Here is a 17,598-nt window from a genome sequence, read left to right as displayed (position 1 = left end):
TCCTGCTTCATAGAGTTGTGGGTTCTGGGGGCGCTTAGTATCATTAAAAAATAAGCCCTGTAGGGGGCTCGAACCCCTAACCTTATGATTAAGAGTCATACGCGCTACCGATTGCGCCAACAAGGCCCTTTTCAACGGTAAAGCGGGAAGAAACGTAATATCTCATTAACCTATACTGTTCTTAGTATTTACCCATTATCGAAACACAATGTGGGTAAATCTCCATCTATTTCAGATTAAGTTGATTCATCATAGATAGTTGATGGATTTATTACTTTGGTAAACCCACAATCGATGTAGAAAGATTTACCTTATAATTTCTTTGCAGGTACAATTCTCTCTTCTTTAATGTATAACTTTTCTTAGCGGATGGCTTCTACAAAAATATCCTCGCAATTACCGTTCAATTTTCACGGTAGGTTTTCTAATGAAAAGTACTAAGAATATATTGAGGCAAAGAAACAAAGACTTACAATATATACAATTGATGTGAAATAATACTTTATAGTGCATGTCATTAATTGTGTCGATATGTCATACCGAGAAATGGAACGGAGCATACTTTAACAGTAAAAGGCACCTAAAATAGATAATTTTTTGTTCGCTAGTGCCCACTTGAGCTTTTCTATGCTACTCAAATATTTGCAATAAAAATAATAGCGTAGTCATAGTGCTTGAGCAGTTCCGTAAGAAGTTCCTATGAATTTGTGATCGCTAATTACGGGGAACCTTTGTTTAACTTCATTTTCTCTCAGATGTATTTTTTTTTGCATGAAAAATTTTTCAAGCGCATCTTAGAGACTCATCTCATCTCCTAATTATATACCATTTACTTTTTAGTATATCTTCCCTGATAATCTTTAAAAGTTAACGTAGAGCAACGTATTTGCTGAGATGAGTAAAGTGATCAAACCGCCTATTCAAGCCAGAACGGCGGATTTCCGTACTCTAGAACGTGAATCTCGCTTCATCAACCCTCCTAAGGATAAGTCAGCATTTCCACTATTACAGGAAGCTGTTCAACCTCACATTGGGTCCTTTAATGCACTAACAGAAGGGCTGGATGGAGGTTTGTTAAACCTCGGTGTTAAGGATATAGGTGAAAAAGTTGTATTTGATGGAAAGCCACTCAATTCTGAAGATGAAATAACGAATAGCGGCTACCTTGGAAATAAGCTTTCTGTCAGTGTAGAGCAAGTGTCTATTGCAAAGCCCATGTCTAATGATGGTGTTTCCTCTGCAGTCGAGAGGAAAGTTTACCCAAGTGAGTCAAGACAAAGACTTACTTCCTACAGAGGTAAGTTACTTTTAAAGCTAAAATGGTCCGTTAATAATGGCGAGGAGAACTTATTCGAAGTAAGAGATTGTGGGGGTTTACCAGTTATGTTACAAAGTAACAGATGTCATTTGAACAAAATGTCACCATATGAATTGGTACAACACAAAGAGGAATCCGATGAAATTGGTGGTTACTTTATTGTCAATGGTATAGAAAAATTGATTAGAATGTTGATTGTACAACGTAGAAATCATCCTATGGCTATTATTAGACCATCTTTTGCTAATAGAGGTGCATCATACTCTCACTATGGTATTCAAATTAGATCCGTCAGGCCAGATCAAACTTCTCAAACTAATGTTCTACATTACTTAAATGATGGTCAAGTAACTTTTAGATTTTCTTGGAGAAAAAACGAGTATTTGGTTCCTGCTGTCATGATTCTAAAAGCCTTGTGCCATACTAGTGATAGGGAAATTTTTGATGGTATTATTGGTAATGATGTTAAGGATTCATTTTTAACCGATCGTTTAGAACTATTATTACGTGGTTTTAAGAAAAGATATCCTCAACTGCAAAATCGTACGCAAGTATTGCAATATTTAGGGGACAAATTTCGTGTCGTTTTTCAAGCATCCCCTGATCAATCTGATTTGGAGGTTGGACAAGAAGTCCTTGACCGTATCGTCCTAGTGCATCTGGGTAATGATGGCACCCAAGATAAATTCAGAATGTTATTGTTTATGATCAGAAAGTTGTATTCTTTGGTTGCAGGGGAATGTTCTCCAGATAACCCAGATGCTACGCAACATCAGGAAGTTCTTTTAGGTGGTTTCTTGTACGGTATGATCTTAAAAGAAAAAATTGATGAGTACTTGCAAAATATTATTGCTCAAGTCAGAATGGATATTAACCGTGGCATGGCCATTAATTTCAAAGATAAAAGATATATGTCGAGAGTTTTAATGAGGGTCAACGAAAACATTGGTTCCAAAATGCAATACTTTCTGTCAACAGGTAACTTGGTCTCTCAGTCTGGGTTGGATTTACAACAAGTCTCTGGTTATACTGTTGTTGCAGAAAAAATTAACTTCTACCGTTTTATTTCTCATTTTAGAATGGTTCACAGAGGCTCCTTTTTTGCACAGTTAAAAACAACTACGGTTAGAAAATTATTACCAGAGTCGTGGGGTTTCTTGTGTCCTGTCCATACACCGGACGGTTCCCCTTGTGGTCTATTAAACCATTTTGCACACAAGTGTCGTATATCAACTCAGCAATCTGATGTTTCAAAAATTCCTTCGATATTATACTCACTCGGAGTAGCTCCGGCATCTCACACATTTGCTGCTGGTCCTTCTCTGTGTTGTGTTCAAATCGATGGTAAAATTATTGGTTGGGTCTCTCATGAGCAAGGTAAAATCATTGCGGATACATTGAGATACTGGAAGGTTGAAGGTAAGACGCCCGGGTTGCCAATTGATCTAGAAATTGGTTATGTTCCCCCATCAACTCGTGGTCAATATCCAGGTCTTTACTTATTTGGTGGTCATTCCAGGATGCTGCGTCCCGTCCGTTATCTGCCTCTTGATAAGGAAGACATTGTTGGTCCTTTCGAACAAGTTTACATGAATATTGCTGTCACACCGCAAGAAATTCAAAATAACGTTCATACACACGTTGAATTCACGCCCACGAATATTCTGTCTATTTTGGCCAATTTGACCCCATTTTCTGATTTTAATCAATCCCCAAGAAACATGTACCAATGTCAGATGGGTAAACAAACCATGGGTACTCCAGGTGTAGCTTTATGTCATCGTTCCGACAATAAATTATATAGGTTGCAAACTGGTCAAACACCTATCGTGAAAGCTAACTTATATGATGATTACGGTATGGATAACTTTCCAAATGGATTTAATGCTGTTGTTGCTGTAATCTCATACACCGGTTATGATATGGATGATGCAATGATTATAAACAAATCTGCTGATGAAAGAGGTTTCGGTTATGGTACTATGTATAAGACTGAGAAGGTGGACTTGGCGCTTAACAGAAATCGTGGTGATCCAATTACCCAGCACTTTGGTTTTGGAAATGATGAATGGCCAAAGGAATGGCTCGAAAAACTAGATGAGGATGGTTTGCCATTTATTGGTACCTATGTCGAAGAAGGTGATCCAATATGTGCATACTTCGATGATACTTTAAATAAAACTAAAATTAAGACATATCATTCCTCCGAACCAGCATATATTGAGGAAGTGAACCTAATTGGTGACGAATCTAACAAATTCCAAGAATTACAAACTGTCAGCATAAAATACCGTATTAGAAGAACACCTCAAATCGGTGATAAATTTTCCTCTAGACATGGTCAAAAGGGTGTTTGTTCAAGAAAATGGCCAACCATTGATATGCCTTTCAGTGAAACAGGTATCCAACCAGATATCATTATTAACCCTCATGCTTTCCCTTCACGTATGACCATTGGTATGTTCGTCGAATCTCTCGCAGGTAAGGCAGGTGCTTTGCACGGTATCGCACAAGATTCCACACCATGGATCTTCAATGAGGATGACACTCCAGCTGATTATTTTGGTGACCAACTGGCGAAGGCGGGTTACAATTACCACGGTAATGAGCCAATGTATTCTGGTGCTACTGGTGAAGAACTAAGGGCAGATATTTATGTTGGTGTTGTCTACTACCAAAGATTACGTCACATGGTCAATGATAAGTTCCAAGTCCGTTCCACGGGTCCTGTTAATAGTTTGACCATGCAACCTGTCAAAGGTAGAAAGAGGCACGGTGGTATTCGTGTCGGTGAGATGGAAAGAGATGCTCTGATCGGTCACGGTACATCTTTCTTATTACAAGACCGTTTACTAAATTCATCAGATTATACACAAGCATCTGTGTGCCGCGAGTGTGGTTCTATTTTGACTACACAACAGAGTGTGCCAAGAATTGGTTCGATCTCGACTGTTTGTTGTCGTCGTTGTTCCATGAGATTTGAAGATGCAAAGAAGTTATTAACCAAATCAGAAGACGGGGAAAAGATTTTCATTGACGACTCTCAGATCTGGGAAGATGGACAAGGGAATAAATTTGTTGGCGGTAATGAGACAACTACAGTGGCTATACCATTTGTATTGAAGTACTTGGATTCAGAATTGTCCGCAATGGGTATAAGATTGCGTTATAATGTTGAACCTAAATAAAAGAATACTTTTCTTTCAACTTGATGATATAAAACGGTAATGAGGGCTCGGTCATCTGTATCATATAGAGGTTTTTTTATTTAAATTATTTACACAACAGTACCCTTCAATAGAATTTATATGTATGAGTAAACAAATATATATTATCAAAAAATATCAACTTACTAGTAATATATTTTATTAACATTCCCGTATCTAATCTTATGTATGGGAATATTATATGCATGAAACCTAAAGGGTTTGAAAGCCAGCGGCTATATAATCATCGACAGTCAACTCGAAGATGGTCTTGCCTTTAAGTTTACTATTTATTTTAGAGAATACGTTCATGTCGGATTTTGTGAACCCTCTAGAAAAAAGACACTTTCCGCTTTTTTTGTTTCTTCTGCTGCAAGAAGTGCAGGCTTTGAAAAGAACTATCTTATCAAGGTGTTTTATGACTTCATACGTATTTATCACGTCCGGCAGTTTCTTGAAAAACTTCGTTCGAAACTGGTCAATGTCGTCTTGAGAAAGAGTATAATGCAAATTTGAAGAAATAGAGGAGATCAAGTTTCTATCTTGTAAATAGACAATGATTGTCGCGTTGCATTTTATTTTTTTTGTTCTACAAGAATCACAACTTGGGCCGTCTCTTTGACGTTTCCTTTTCAGTCTATTTGTTGCTATAGATGAAATAACCGCTGAATCAGTTGTTTCGCCAGAAGAAATTGTTTTATAGTAATCTCGATAATCTGTTGGACAGCTAAGCTTGGGGAGTTTGGTCTTTTCGGATTCTTTTTGCCACTTTTCATAACTATGGTCTGCAAGCTGAACCGAAGAAACTTGCACTGGGCTTTGCTCTGCATGAATGCTCAAGTTCTTTGGTAGTAAAGGGCAATCAGATAAAACGAATGGAGGATATTTGCCATTTGTTGATATTTGTCCTTTTTGCAACGTATCATCACAACTGTAATTGCTCAGAGCTGGCAGTAAAAGGGCAGGAAGAGATTCGTCTTTGTTGGTAATTACATCACAAGTTCGATTGTTTGGCTTCATATCTAACAATTGATCCAAACAAACCAACAGATTGGTAAGCTATTGTTCGCCCTCTTGTTTCTCAAATTATTCAAGTGCGCCTTCTTTCCTCACGATCTATATGAAAGAACCAAAATTCTTCATTCAGAAGTAATTGTTGTACGTAATATAGAAGGATAACTACAGCCAGTCGAAGAAAAAGAATCCAAAAATGCGAACATTGAACAAGAAAATTTCTTTTGTCATACCTCCATTTAACCTTTAACGTTGATAAACATGAAATGGGCAATTCTACGAAAAGCTAAACCTTGTTTTCGTCTCCGCCTACATGACTCTACCCTCTGAAATAATGTTCACACTGTTTTGTCGCAGGCGTTCGTTTATCGGCTTGGCAGGTCTAGATTTTTCTCTCCAATAAATTCTTTCTAGACATGTAAAGAAGATTGAGAATAAGAAATTTTAAATTTCGCGGAAGAATACATGAAAATAATTGTGCGCCAGCAGTGAAAGTTCATTGAATTTCTCGTACATGTCTCCTTTCCATTATTAACAGCCCGTTTTTACCTTGCATTGATACGGGTCGTATGGAAGGGAGTTGAACTTGAACTTTTCTACTGTTTCTTGTCTTCCATTCTCCCGGTAATTAGAAGTGGTTTGGTTATCTTGGTTGTTTCACTTGGTCTGTTGAAGAGACATAATGCGGGCGTCGTTGTTCAGGAGGACGGGAATTTGTCTTTATGTGAGCAGGATATCGGGCATCAATGGAGGCGGTTCAAAAGGATGAGTAGTTGAAGACCCAGGTTGCCCAAGGCAGAGTGCAAGGAAGACGCGCAAGCTATCTTACGGTGTTGCCTTTACAAAAAGAAATTATATTTACTTTTTTTTTGCCTATTTTTTCTTGATAAGTGGGGAGATAAGGTGTGAAGTCCCGTAGTTTAAATCTTGATTTGTCATTGAGAGCAGGTGCTTCATTTCTATGGACTCGGAGTTTACCTTTTCAATACATTTAATTACGAAATAATTATAGTGAGATCATGATAATGTAAAGGTCCTTGTTGCTATGTTTACGTAACGAACTATACAAGAGGAGGGATATCGTTTCATCTTTAAAAAACGTTCAGGAGAATGCATATTTAAAACTTGATCATTTTATTATTGCTCTGTTTCTATAACCATTGGCTATGCTATTTTTCAAAGCAGTATTAACGCTAACAAGATAAAAGCAATCTACAGTACTGTGCTTCCACGTGTGTGTTCTAGGCAGAGGAAAAAGAAGGCGCAGTGCGTAATTTAGAACGTCATAAAAGGAAAAAAGTAACTTCAATTGTGAAAATGTATAAGCAATCGTAATGCCAATGATAATATTAAGTGTATAAAAGTGTATATATATAGAAGAAGGGAAAGTTAGAGTTACAGAAAAGCAAAAAACGAAGAGCAAGTGTATCATAACGAAGACATAAAATTATCCAAATCCGCAAACCCTTGATCGGTGAGTAATTGGCTTGGTGGTGAGGCTGTTTGAATACTACTCATCGGAGAAGTATCTGGAAGCTCGTTCCTTGCAGAAGGCGTAGACATAGTGCCATTTCCTTGGATTATGAAATTACTACTAGACGAATTTTCCCTCATGGCATCCGGTCTATTCATATTTTTTAGTGGCAGAGAGAACATCTGATTCAACTCTCCTGGTGCATTTTCCAGTAGTGAAAGATCTTGTACACTATTCAACGGGTTTCTCTCCTCCTTTTTTGCTTGGAAGTTCTTGTCTTGACGACTTCCGGTCTTAGACATCCTTGGAGAGTTTATTGATGGAGGAACTGAATGAATAGAACTTTGTTCAGCTAAGTTAGAAGGATCCATCATCATATTTGCTATTGATGATGGTTGAGAGTTGAGAGATGTTAAACTGAGTTGATCGTCAAGATTACTTGCTACTGTATTATTCAATGCACTGGGGGATGTGGCTACATTGGTGGATGGCATAGGTGGATATCTATGGTTTACATCAATGCTGGATGACCTAGGTTTTCGAGTAAAGGGCCTGTCAGCAATGTAATTTGATGATGGTGACCTTTCTGTTTCTCTTTCTTTTTCTGGAATGTCCATGAAACTTGGCGTCAATGATAGCACTTCAACCCCCTTCCCGATGTCGTTGCTATTCGAATTTCCAAAAGTATTCTTTAAATACTCGTTTGCTGGATGATGAATGAATGATCTACTTCTGGAAGTTAATTGATGACGGAATTGGGGGTTTTTAGAATAGGGTTCTTGTTTAATTGAACCTTCTTGTGAACCAATTTTTTCTTGTAATAATAAATTTGCACGAGAAAGCGTTGAAATTGACGAGGAATCTGTAAACATGTCAAATAGGCCATTGCTTTGATGCTCTTGTCTGGAACAGTTATTATTATTGATATTGCTGTCCTTGTTGCTATTATTATTGATAGTGTTACTGCTGTTATTATTGTTACCATTGTTATTAAAGTTACTGCGATTCATATTGTTGCAGTTAGTTTTATTATTGTTGTCATTCAAGTCAAACTTACTTGAATCAGTTGCTGCAGTTGCTGTCGTACTAAGATTTCTCTCAATACTCTCATCAAATGGCCAATCGTAAACTAAGGAACTTTTATCAGTAACTCTTCCCACCCCATCAATATCAGAAGGGATATACTCTTCTAATGGAACGCTAACTTCGCCAACGCGAGAGTTTGATATCGGTGATATTCGTTTAGAATGGCCTAATAGGTCGAGACCCATAGAGTTGTTTTTCTCCATCAAAGTAAAACGTGTATCAGATTTTGCTGGTAAACTTACTGAACTGTCTTGCCAGTTACTATTTGATTTAGAATGTTGATGATTACTGTGACTATGATTAGTTTCTGTCACATTTCCAGTGAGGAAATTAAATGACATTGAAGATAATGGCGGGCTCTGTGGTACACTGAAGTTTTGGTCTAATGATTGAGAGGATTGTAATGATGAAATGGACGCCAATGAAGGAACGTGGTGATAATCTTTTGAAATCTTGCCCGTGCCGGGTTCACTGTCTAAAAATGTGCTTGTCAGTATGCTGGAGGTATCTGATAGTGCTCCATGGCCGGATAGCATATTGCTATCCAGTGAAGTAGAAGATAATACTCTTTCAAACATTGGTTGCGAACGTGAAATAGATCTTCCTTTCTTTTGAGAACTGGATGGGGATTTTCTTACATGTCTTTTTTGCGCATGATATTTGCAAACCTCATCAGTTCCGCAGGTGCACTGTTTTCTTTGTTTTTCTTTGGCTTTAGCTCTAGCCTCTTCTTTAGCTTTCTGTGCTAATTTTTTTTTCTCTAATCGACCACAGGTGCAAACCCCTTCAGGGTTTGCATTCTTGTTTTTTCGAAGCTGTTTGCAATAGTCGCATGTGGTAGAAGGTCTACCCTTGGGTTTGATCATCATAAGTGGTTGATCCGTATGGTTGCATGTTGTTACTCTATGGCCTCTTATGCACCTCTCACAGGCATATTTAATGCCATTTATTAAGACCATATTTTTTTTAGTTTTTTCTCTATACTTGGTGCTTTTCTTTTTTGCCAAATATCCTAGAGTGACAACAGAGAACTCTTTTCCTCCGTTATGAATTAAAATTAGTGGGTCTTATGCTGGATTACGGTATTTGTTAAATATTACAATCTTCTTTTCCTGGAAAAACTTTCCTGCCACGCTTTTTGTCCTGCCTTTTTATTGTAACAGATAAAGAGAACGGAAAGAACTTCTAAAACGGGAACTATCTAGTTTTCAAACAAGTGTTGGTACTGCTATCCCTTTTTTTTTCTTATAAAGCAAAGAAGCACAAACTCTGTATTACTAAGACCAATTAGCTGGTTAATAAAAATGTGCAGCAAAAAGGATATTCAGAAACCTGTAGCCTTCTCTTGTTTCTTTTCTCTTTTTTCTTATTTTTTTTCTTTACTGAATTTTTTCTCCCTTTTCTTTTTCTTGCCCCAATGTATCTATTGAAATCATGTCCAATAAAGGAAATAAAATTACCTCTTTTCCACAACCGTCACCACCAGTTGGGCTCCCGACCGTCTAAAAGCGCTAAAAAAAAGGCCTGCCAAAACTCTATGTTGAAGGGAAATGAAAGGGGAAATGAAGAAGAGAACTATCCTCAAGTTTCCCGGGAAAGTGAATATTTTTTGGACCGAGGTTCGGAAAAAGATAAAAAAGAAAATTTTATAACTGCGCAAGCCCGGAATCGAACCGGGGGCCCAACGATGGCAACGTTGGATTTTACCACTAAACCACTTGCGCTTAATTCCTTGTGTGAACTTAGATAGTTAGTAAGTTACTTACTAAGTGATACTAACCAACCCTGTGACTGTTATCTATGTGTTTCTTTTACATTCACAACAATTCATTGAGAACTTATTATTAAAAATGAAGTTTTTGTAGGCTCAGGTTTATCAGAATGTTTTTTTCCTTTTTTTTACCCATTTTTTAGCCTCCTTTGTTGAAGAATTTTAACTTCGGCGGCTAAAGTATTGCCAGATTTGCTAAGTTTACGCGTTTTACATTACTAAGAAAACGGATATGTATAAAGGAGACATAATATTTTGTTTAGGATTCTTTATTATCTTTTTTGAAAAAAAAAATTCCAGTAAAATACAGCAATTCTAAAGCACTGGCTACATATTTAGACCTAATTACAAACATTCTGCAATGGCACCTCTTTTGTTGAACTTCAAAGATGACAAGAAATATAAGGGTCTCACAACTGTGTGGTTACTTTCTACATTGGGAAATTCCATTGTAAAAGAAAATAATAGTTCTTATTCGAGCAAAAGCAACTCGACAGGAAATATATCAGCATCTACCGTCAAAAAAAAAGACATTGTAAATATTTCTATACCCAAAACGTGTGACGAAATTCAGAATTTCGAAAGTGATCTCTCTCTTAGATACATCTCTAACCTTTTATATGGAGTAACAATTTGTTACAATAAAAAAACTGAGTATGTGTTGAATGATCTGAATCATCTGCTTGTGCAACTACAAAAAAACAACGCATATGCTTTCAAGGCCAAAAATAAGTCTACAAGAATCAATGGATTGAATAATCATAACAGTATTATCGGGAGCAGAAACAATAACTACGCTTGGGAAGAATGTGTTTTTTTTGATGACGATCCCTTATATGATATTACTAAAGTTCCCGCATTGGACTTTCTCAATAACACTCTTCAAGATGATATATCTTTTATTGAGGAGGCTAAATCAATAAGAAGACAAGATTATATAAATGAGTTAAGCAATTCTAACAGGTTTGAACTTCATAGCGATAGGACTAATCCTGATGCGCAAAGCAAGTTGGGACCTAATGTTAGAAACTCTTTCTCTCTGGATGAAATTCCTATTGATGTTGATTTTAACTTGGACTTGGATGATATAGTAAGTCATCAAGGAACACCTCTTGGTTCGCATTCAAGTTCTCAGAAGGATAATAATGATTTGAAATTTAATTACGATGGTAATGAGTTAATCCTAAATTTTGAGAACGATGATGATAACAACGGTAGCAAAAGCGAAGAAACCCCACTGGAAAATGAAGAATCGGCAGCCAACCTCAAAGACTACGAACTAGGGCTGGAAGAGCAAGAATCAGAAGAGGAAAATGATGGTGGCCAACGCAAAGTCGGTGTCAAAATGCAAAGGGGAAATCGTGCTGATGTAGCTGGCTTATTGTCTAAAGTACAATTTGATACAAAAATAAGCTACCCAAACGAAGTTCTCAAGTTCAACCATGGAAATTACAGCAACTTGATGGAGAAAAGTAGAAAGAAAAAAATAAGTGGTCAGAATGCCTTCAATTCTAGTATAAACTCCTTGGTAAGATCATGTGGTGAAGCAGAATTCATTTCGACAAATTGGTTAAGTATCTTCAACGACTTTTCTGACTTAAAGACTGGGGAGTTAGATTTAACTTCACAAGATTTCGGCACAATTGAAAGAGGAAGAAAAAGGGCACATTCTTTGGTATCAACTCAAAGTTCGAACAGTATTAGAAGTAACGAATACGGTAGAAAAAGTTTTCGGAACAACAAGAATGATAACTATTCCTCTGATATGGAAAATGATAATCTATTATTGAATCTTGAACAAATCAATGAAGATCTGGAAGAAGGACATTACATTGAGGAAAACTCTCAAGGAAACATCCTTGACTTTAATTTGAATCTACCTCCTTCAAGTTTTGGAAGAAGTCATACCAGAAATTCAACCAGGTCCAGTGGTTTTAATGAAGACATAGTTGGTGCTCTCAGAAGAAGAATCGGGCCTTCCGAACAGAATTTTGTTGAAGAGGGTGATTCCAGCAACGATTATTTTTCTGACAGCACTCAGCAAAACCTGCCCGAGGAAACAAACTTTCATGATGTTATCCTGGATTATCAGACGAAAAAATTTTACGATTATATCAAAGAGAGGTCAGTTGCCATCGGAAGGACAACACGCTCAAATCCACCGTTCAAAAGAAAAGTTCTGTTGGTTGATATCATTCCAAGCCGCATGGGTGAAGCTCAAATTGAATCGAATCTTGATATTTCAGAAAAGGGTGTGAGCAGGCAAATAGCCGCCGGGGCTTTCCTATCTTTACTGAATTTGGCTACGAAAGGAATGATCAAATTGAATGAGTATCCTGCTATGGATGCAGATAATAAGGATCTTAGGATACGAAAGGAAGATGAAATAATTATCTATGCCTGAATGTTTCTTTATTTCTCTCTTTCTAATGGACAAGGGCGCTTACTAGCCGATTTTCCTAAGTTAATGATTGAAGTCCGACGTCCGGGCCGAGCATGTTTGCGGGGGACGTAATAAAAGTACATTGGAGAAGGAAATGCAGGCCATGTCTTATGGGAAGCACGGGAAGACTGATCATCAATGCTAACAATTTCATACGTAGAGTATATAATATAAAAAACTAGGCTTGAGAAACTCCTCTCTAATTTCTTATCCTGTATTGCAGTTTCAGAGCGCGTAAAAATAGTAGAAGTCTTAGGAAACTATAAGGGCGGCAGTGTATATTTTGGTATTGTTAGTGTAGTTACGATGATTTCAATGATTAAGAGTAAACCACCCAATAGAACGGCTTCAAGGGCACTGAAGAAGCTGATTATCGTGTCAAATAAGTCACAGCGGAGATCTTTTAACGAGGCAAGAAGTACCAAGGATTTTATCTCGTCGGAATCAAGTAAAGTAGAAGATTGGTGGGCATCAAAGAGATTTGAAAATATTACTCGTTCCTATTCAGCTAGGGATGTTGTAAAGCATCGGGGCAGTCTGCCTGCGAATACTTCAATCTACCCTTCATCTCACCAAGCTCAGAAACTGTTCAACTTTTTAGAAGAAAACTTCAAGAGCGGCACTCCACTTCATACGTTAGGAGTTATTGACCCTGTACAAATGAGCCAGTTGGCACGTTGTGAAAATATCAAGGTTGCCTACATATCTGGCTGGGCATGTTCCTCTACATTGGTCGGATCTACTAATGAAGTATCACCAGATTTTGGCGATTATCCATATGATACAGTGCCGAATCAAGTGGAGAGAATTTTCAAGGCACAGCAATTGCATGATCGAAAGGCTTTTTTGGAGGCCTCTATCAAAGGCTCTATACCTGTTGATTATTTAACACCAATTATAGCAGACGCAGATATGGGACATGGTGGCCCCACAACAGTGATGAAAGTTGCAAAGTTGTTCGCGGAGAAGGGGGCTGCGGGTATCCACCTCGAAGACCAAATGGTAGGAGGTAAACGGTGTGGTCACCTTAGTGGGGCTGTTTTGGTACCCACAGCGACGCATCTTATGAGATTAATTTCTACCAGGTTTCAATGGGATATTATGGGAACAGAAAATTTAGCTATTGCGAGAACAGACTCTTGCAATGGCAAGTTATTGAGTTCGAGCAGTGACCCAAGAGATCATGAATTTATCAAGGGTATAATAGGAAAGAATGTGGTGCCCTGGAGTGAAAAGCTAATTGAAATGGAGAATATGAAGATTAGCAACTCCGTCATTTCCGATATGGAACAAGAATGGTACCACAAGAATGAATTGTTTACATTTGAAGAGGCCTTAGCAAAACAATTTACGGCTGGCGAATTTGCAACTTACAAAGAAAAAAAGGAGGATCTTATGGTAAACAAACTGGGTAGAGCATATTTAAGTTTGAGAGAAATGCAGCTTTTGGCCCATGAGGTGACACCATCGAAAAATATAATATTTGATTGGGATGCTCCGAGAACTAAAGAGGGATATTATATGTTTAAAGGTTGTATTGAAGCAGCTATCAGAAGATCTTTGGTTTTTGCCCCATATTCTGACATGATTTGGTTAGAAACGAAAACACCCGATCTAGAACAGGCACGTTCATTCTCAAGTGAAATCCATAAGAAATTTCCAGCAACTAAGTTAGTGTATAATTTATCTCCAAGTTTTAATTGGAGCGCCCACGGATTTGATGATAAGGCATTGAAATCCTTCATATGGGACTTGGCAAAAGAGGGCTTTACATTGCAATTAGTCTCCCTTGCTGGGCTGCACTCAGATGGAGTGTCATTCTGGGAATTAGCCAATGCCTTTCAAAATGATGGAATGAAAGCATATGTAGAAAAAGTGCAAAGGCGGGAAAAGGAGAGTAACTGCGATATTCTTACCCACCAGCATTGGTCTGGCGCAGAATACGTTGATTCCTTGATGAAAGTCGTTCAGAACGGTGCCTCATCCCAAACTTTAAGCACGTCTGGTGAGGGATTTACCGAGACACAATTTTGAACGATTTAGAAAGACCATCAGCGTTCAATCACATAGCCCTACATATTCTCTTTTATTATCTTAGCGTCACAATAACAATATACCCACGAGAACGTCCCCCGTTTGCGGTCAGTACATCCTCGCAGAACATCTTCACCTGAAATTAAAGGTGCTGTGTGGAGCGCTCCTGTTAACATATCGTGTCAGCTCCTCCCCCGCGTTTGTTTCATGTTACATATCAGGAAGCGTCGTATGACGATTATAGGTGAGAGTAAGACCCAGGTAGGACGCGTGCTTTTTCTTCGTGCTTTTCTGAAGGGGGAAAATAAAAATAGATAGAATTAGGGAACTCAAATATGTCGGATGAAATTACGTAAAGCATCTAAAGCAAATGAAAATACAGGGAAAGATAAGCCAAAACAAAACGATATCGGGAATTCCTTTTTCGACTTCATATAAGCTGATATGGCGTTTATCGTGTTCACTGTTAAAACATTTATCTATCAACAGTTGCTTTAAATTCTACCTCACTGCTGACTATCGCTTTTATAGAATATGAGAGAAGAACAAACCCAAAGAACACTAATGAAAGAGAGGCGCTTGAAAGATTTAGGATCACATGACTACACTCTTAAAAACTTGATGTACGAAAACCACTGCTGCAAATTTTATGACGCCGTGGATGAAAATAACACTTCATATGTCCTGAAATTTATTCCCTCTGATATGACTTTGGACGGGGACATCCTTCCATTCATAGATTATTTTCAAGTTAAGCAAGGTCTTTTTTTGGTATATGCCTCAAACAACTTTGCGAAGGAAGGCACAGATTACTTCACCTATAGTGGTAGCAGTGAAAAGAAAGTCAGCATCCCAAACACTGCTTTAGGAACAGAAAAAAAGCTACAGTTTATTGAAACAGATCATCCAAAATTCCAAAAGCTAACAAAAAAGCAGCAGGATACAAAGAATAGTACGTCGAAGAAAAGTGTGGTTACCAACCATTTCTCAGGCAAGAAAACACCAAATCCGGGGCCAAAGAGTCTCGACGAATTGAAAGGGGAGATTAATGTCGGGATATCGAATATTAAAAGTAACACTAAGAACACATCGAAAATACGAAGTGAGAAGTTTGTAAGTTGTCTCATCGAAACAAAACATACACCCGGATTGGCATCTATACTGTCGAAGGATGGGACTGCATATCCGAGTAACACAAATGGAGGACATATCAGTATCGTGCATCCTACCTTACAGATATATCATTCATCCCATAAACAGATCGTTAAAACGCCTGCCCCTAAGGGCAGTATTTCTCCGGTTGAGAGATGTTCCCTTAAGGAAGGAAATTTCAAATGTTTTTCACCAAGACCCCTAGAGCATGGAAATCCGAAGTGTGATTTTCAGAATAACATGGAACTAAGATTACTGGAGAGCTCGATGTTGCAGAGGAGACAGTCAACACAAAATATTTGACGAACGATCTGCGGAGTGCTAGTTTTAGGTTTGTTAGTTGTGTTGCTTCAAATTACTTTCACTAGGTTTTTTGGTCTTGGTTTAGTATCTTGTTGCTTCCCTTGAATCTTTCGGCCTTATAAGCTCTATCGGGTATTTACCTTGTTTTTCTCTTTGTCCACTTTCTAGCTTCTTTATTCACTTATGTATGTATGTATATACGGATATTTGGGTTTTCCTTATTTCAAGTACGTGGCCATACATTATTCGAATGAGGTACTTCTGTTTCTCGCATGACTTGGATATTGAGTGACAAGTACAGTCAATTGTAAGGACAGGTATTCTACTTGCGCTTGTCTCAATATTTTCAGAAATTTTATTTTTATCTCTTCTTGAACGTTCAGCCACGTAAGCCAATGACATAGTAATAAATATGTGTCTAGGTCTTGGTAAGGTGCCTCACGTTACTTTGTGAAAAAAAGTGAAATTCTCAAGATATCAAAGTTACCTAAGAGAGGCGAAGAGGCATGTCCTGATTTCGTTTCTTTATGGTGTTATTCTGGCATAAACAATGGGTGTTCACATATGTACATGTATGTCACTTAGGCACTTTTTTATTAAAGTATGACTCCGTCCGCTTACCATGACTTTTCCGCAAAATCTCGAACGAAAATTCTGCCAAATATAAGTTAAAATAATGAAGTTGTTCAATAACAAGTCTGAGTTGTAAAATATTACTACTAGTAATGTTATAGCAGCTAATTGTTGGTTATTATGTTCAAATCATTGACTGCTATTTTGCCAAAAGTTGGCAAGAGAAAGTTCGTGCAACAAAATTACGCATCCACTTTAGCTTTCATTGAAAGTTCAAAGGATGGCTCCGTGTCAAGATCATCGTTGAGTTTGTTGACTGCAGCACAAAAGTTATCTAACCCTATCACAGCCATAATCACGGGTAGCAAAGCTGAGAAAACTGCCAAAGCGCTCAAATCTTCATACTCCTGCAGCAATTTAAAGAAGCTTGTCATATTTGAGGACTCCAGGTTAGATACCTGTCTTCCTGAAGAATTGACTCCGTTGTTAGTAAAAATTTTGGAAGGAAATGACTATTCACATTTTGTAATCTCGAATTCATCTGTTGGCAAAAGTGTTTTACCTCGTGTGGCTGCACTCTTAGATGTGCAACCCGTTTGTGAAGTTACCGTAATTAAAGATCCTAAGACCTTTGTTAGACCTGTTTATGCTGGTAATATCATTTCTACATTAGAATGTCCATTAGACAAGAAGTTGTTGAGCATTAGAGCATCGGCTTTTCCACCAATTGCGGAAGGTAGTATGAACTCCGTTGTCATTGAGAAGGGAACTGATATACCTCCTTGTAAATTGGATGTTACCTGGGTAAAAACCATTCTTACCAAGAGTGAGAGGCCAGAGCTCACTTCTGCACAGAACGTGGTAACTGGTGGAAGGGCACTTAAGGACAAAGAAACATTTGATAAACTACTTTCACCATTGGCAGACGTTTTACATGCTGCTATAGGTGCTACAAGGGCTTCTGTTGATAACGGTTTATGTGATAATTCTCTACAAATCGGCCAAACTGGTAAGGTAGTTGCACCAAATTTGTATATAGCTGTTGGCGTTTCTGGTGCAGTCCAGCATTTAGCGGGAATGAAGGATTCAAAAGTTATCGTTGCCATCAATAATGATCCTGATGCCCCCATATTTAATGTTGCTGACTATGGGTTACAAGGAGATCTTTACAAGATAGTCCCTGAACTAACTGAAAAACTTCGTAAATAATAATAAATAGATTCT

At 37.9% G+C, this 17,598-nt stretch overlaps 7 protein-coding genes and 2 non-coding genes across 9 annotated transcripts; 5 read left to right on the top strand and 4 right to left on the bottom strand.

Annotated features, from left to right (window-relative positions):
- Window positions 1-53: 53 nt before the first annotated feature.
- Smki_16.trna8K lies at window positions 54-126 on the bottom strand. Its single transcript has one exon. It is a non-coding gene; the product is annotated as a tRNA-Lys (tRNA).
- Window positions 127-894: 768 nt separating this feature from the next.
- Window positions 895-4,506, top strand: RPA135 (DNA-directed RNA polymerase I core subunit RPA135; the record flags this gene model as incomplete). Its single annotated transcript, XM_056226261.1, has 1 exon — window positions 895-4,506. One exon carries the CDS (start codon window positions 895-897, stop codon window positions 4,504-4,506), a length of 3,612 nt encoding a protein of 1,203 aa, XP_056079997.1.
- A 231-nt stretch (window positions 4,507-4,737) lies between these two features.
- On the bottom strand, window positions 4,738-5,544 carry SUT2 (Sut2p; the record flags this gene model as incomplete). The annotated part of the gene is made up of 1 exon (XM_056226260.1): window positions 4,738-5,544. The coding sequence occupies one exon, from the start codon at window positions 5,542-5,544 to the stop codon at window positions 4,738-4,740; it is 807 nt and encodes a 268-aa protein (XP_056079996.1).
- A 1,422-nt stretch (window positions 5,545-6,966) lies between these two features.
- Window positions 6,967-9,057, bottom strand: HAA1 (Haa1p; the record flags this gene model as incomplete). Its single annotated transcript, XM_056226259.1, has 1 exon — window positions 6,967-9,057. One exon carries the CDS (start codon window positions 9,055-9,057, stop codon window positions 6,967-6,969), a length of 2,091 nt encoding a protein of 696 aa, XP_056079995.1.
- A 694-nt stretch (window positions 9,058-9,751) lies between these two features.
- Window positions 9,752-9,822, bottom strand: Smki_16.trna7G. The gene has a single exon. It is a non-coding gene; the product is annotated as a tRNA-Gly (tRNA).
- Window positions 9,823-10,230: 408 nt separating this feature from the next.
- REC8 (Rec8p) lies at window positions 10,231-12,273 on the top strand (the record flags this gene model as incomplete). Its single annotated transcript, XM_056226258.1, has 1 exon — window positions 10,231-12,273. The coding sequence occupies one exon, from the start codon at window positions 10,231-10,233 to the stop codon at window positions 12,271-12,273; it is 2,043 nt and encodes a 680-aa protein (XP_056079994.1).
- Window positions 12,274-12,618: 345 nt separating this feature from the next.
- Window positions 12,619-14,346, top strand: ICL2 (methylisocitrate lyase ICL2; the record flags this gene model as incomplete). Its single annotated transcript, XM_056226257.1, has 1 exon — window positions 12,619-14,346. One exon carries the CDS (start codon window positions 12,619-12,621, stop codon window positions 14,344-14,346), a length of 1,728 nt encoding a protein of 575 aa, XP_056079993.1.
- Window positions 14,347-14,880: 534 nt separating this feature from the next.
- Window positions 14,881-15,801, top strand: HAL1 (Hal1p; the record flags this gene model as incomplete). The annotated part of the gene is made up of 1 exon (XM_056226256.1): window positions 14,881-15,801. One exon carries the CDS (start codon window positions 14,881-14,883, stop codon window positions 15,799-15,801), a length of 921 nt encoding a protein of 306 aa, XP_056079992.1.
- A 753-nt stretch (window positions 15,802-16,554) lies between these two features.
- Window positions 16,555-17,583, top strand: AIM45 (Aim45p; the record flags this gene model as incomplete). Its single annotated transcript, XM_056226255.1, has 1 exon — window positions 16,555-17,583. The coding sequence occupies one exon, from the start codon at window positions 16,555-16,557 to the stop codon at window positions 17,581-17,583; it is 1,029 nt and encodes a 342-aa protein (XP_056079991.1).
- Between the last annotated feature and the right edge of the window lie 15 nt (window positions 17,584-17,598).

The sequence above is a fragment of the Saccharomyces mikatae genome (genome assembly GCF_947241705.1).
Source record: "Saccharomyces mikatae IFO 1815 strain IFO1815 genome assembly, chromosome: 16".
Lineage (NCBI taxonomy): Eukaryota > Fungi > Ascomycota > Saccharomycetes > Saccharomycetales > Saccharomycetaceae > Saccharomyces > Saccharomyces mikatae.
This window is presented reverse-complemented; position numbering and strand designations above follow the sequence as displayed.